This window comes from Candoia aspera, chromosome 4 (assembly GCF_035149785.1).
Source record: "Candoia aspera isolate rCanAsp1 chromosome 4, rCanAsp1.hap2, whole genome shotgun sequence".
NCBI lineage: Eukaryota > Metazoa > Chordata > Lepidosauria > Squamata > Boidae > Candoia > Candoia aspera.
Genome location: NC_086156.1, coordinates 90,652,798 through 90,654,486, shown reverse-complemented (window position 1 = coordinate 90,654,486; position 1,689 = coordinate 90,652,798). Strand labels below are relative to the sequence as shown.

The 1,689-nt window shown below is 35.9% G+C and overlaps 1 protein-coding gene across 1 annotated transcript; it reads left to right on the top strand.

Annotated features, from left to right (window-relative positions):
• Nucleotides 1–324: 324 nt before the first annotated feature.
• On the top strand, nucleotides 325–1,245 carry LOC134496560 (olfactory receptor 4D9-like). The gene has a single exon (XM_063302283.1). It carries the CDS (start codon nucleotides 325–327, stop codon nucleotides 1,243–1,245), a length of 921 nt encoding a protein of 306 aa, XP_063158353.1.
• Nucleotides 1,246–1,689: the final 444 nt, after the last annotated feature.

Here is a 1,689-nt window from a genome sequence, read left to right as displayed (position 1 = left end):
ATTTGATTAAAATCAATTCGAATTATTATATGATACAGTGGCATAGTATATAGTGCTGGTATTGCAAACAATAATATATTTATTGTGGGGAATCTCTATTTACTCTATAAATTGAGGAGTGTTAGATGATGATCACACAATCTTCCAGTAAGAATTAAAAAGGGACCTTCCTGATTAGATATTTCTTCTTCAAAAAATCAGCGAACAAAAATCTACTAATTAAAATAACACTTACATTAAAATTCATATGCAGATGATGGCAATGAGCCAAACTTTTAATTTTTAATGTTTCTCTTCCCCAGGTATTTATTGCAAGACTATTGAATGGAGGTGGAAAACAACACAGCTCGAGTTACAGAATTTGTGTTTGTAGGATTCTCTCCAAATCCAAACTTTAAATACCTTCTCTTTATTGTATTGCTACTAGTTTACATGACTGCTTGTTTTGGGAATATGCTAATTATAATTACAGTAATATCAGACCATCATCTTCATGTCCCCATGTATTTCTTGTTAGCCACTCTAGCTTTTCTGGACATCAGTGAATCTTCCGTAACTGCTCCTAAATTGCTTCAAGTGCTTTTCTCCAACCAAAGCACCATCTCCTTCTATGGATGCTTGACACAGATATTCTTTTTCCACTTCATTGGTGGGATGGTAGTTTTTTTCCTGATAGCGATGGCAGTTGATCGATTCCTAGCTATAAGCAAGCCTTTGCAATATATAGTCATCATGAACAGGAAAAAACTCTTAGAACTAATTGTAGGTGCTTGGCTCTTTGGTCTTGTTCACTCTATAATCCAAGTAATATTGATACTTCAATTACCATTCTGTGGCCCCAATTTATTGGACAATTTCTACTGTGATGTTCCACAGGTGGTCAAATTGGCCTGTGCAGATATTTACCGGGTTGAGCTACTTATGGTCTTCAACAATGGATTATTAACTACAGTAGCATTCATTGCTTTACTCATTTCATATAGTGTCATCTTGTTCAAGATACAAGTTCATGTCTCAGAAGGGCAGCACAAAGCTCTTTCAACGTGTGCAGCTCAGGTCACAGTAGTAAGCCTACATTTCATCCCATGTATTTTCATTTATGCTCGCCCTTTTAAGAAGTGTGAAATAGATAAGACAGTCTCCTTGTTCTACACAGTTGTCTCCCCAATGCTGAATCCCATCATTTATACCTTAAGAAATACTGAGATGAAAAATGCTATTAGGAGGTTAATGAGAAAATGCTGAAGTTTCTTCAGAAAGGATCAAACATATAATCTAAATATAGGATGAGATTTTATTGTTGGTTTTGATTGCCTATCATAATAACACATTGGATGCATGTAAAATCCTTCATTTTTTTTCTTTCTTGATTGTATGGTTTTAGCAAATAACATTGTTGCTTTATTATTGTTTATTTTTATGTTGTGTAGTTATGTTGATAACTCTTCCGCCAAAGTCAAATTCCTTGTATGTTTGATCATACTTGGCCACTAAAGTATCGTATTGTATTGTACTGTACTGTACTACACTGTATTGTATCATCTATGCTTGGACAAGGCAGTGTCATGAGTAAGGATGGCGAGCAGGGGGCTCCCTTCCAGACTGTTAAGCGCATGCGTAGCACTGAGGAATTGGTGAGCCATTCCAAGAGGCACAGATTGGGACCGCCTTAACCTGCGGGGTTTATAT

What these genes read in the sequence shown, in the direction of transcription:
- LOC134496560 (XM_063302283.1), top strand. Translation starts at nt 325, where the DNA reads ATGGAGGTGGAAAACAACACAGCTCGAGTTACAGAATTTGTGTTTGTA.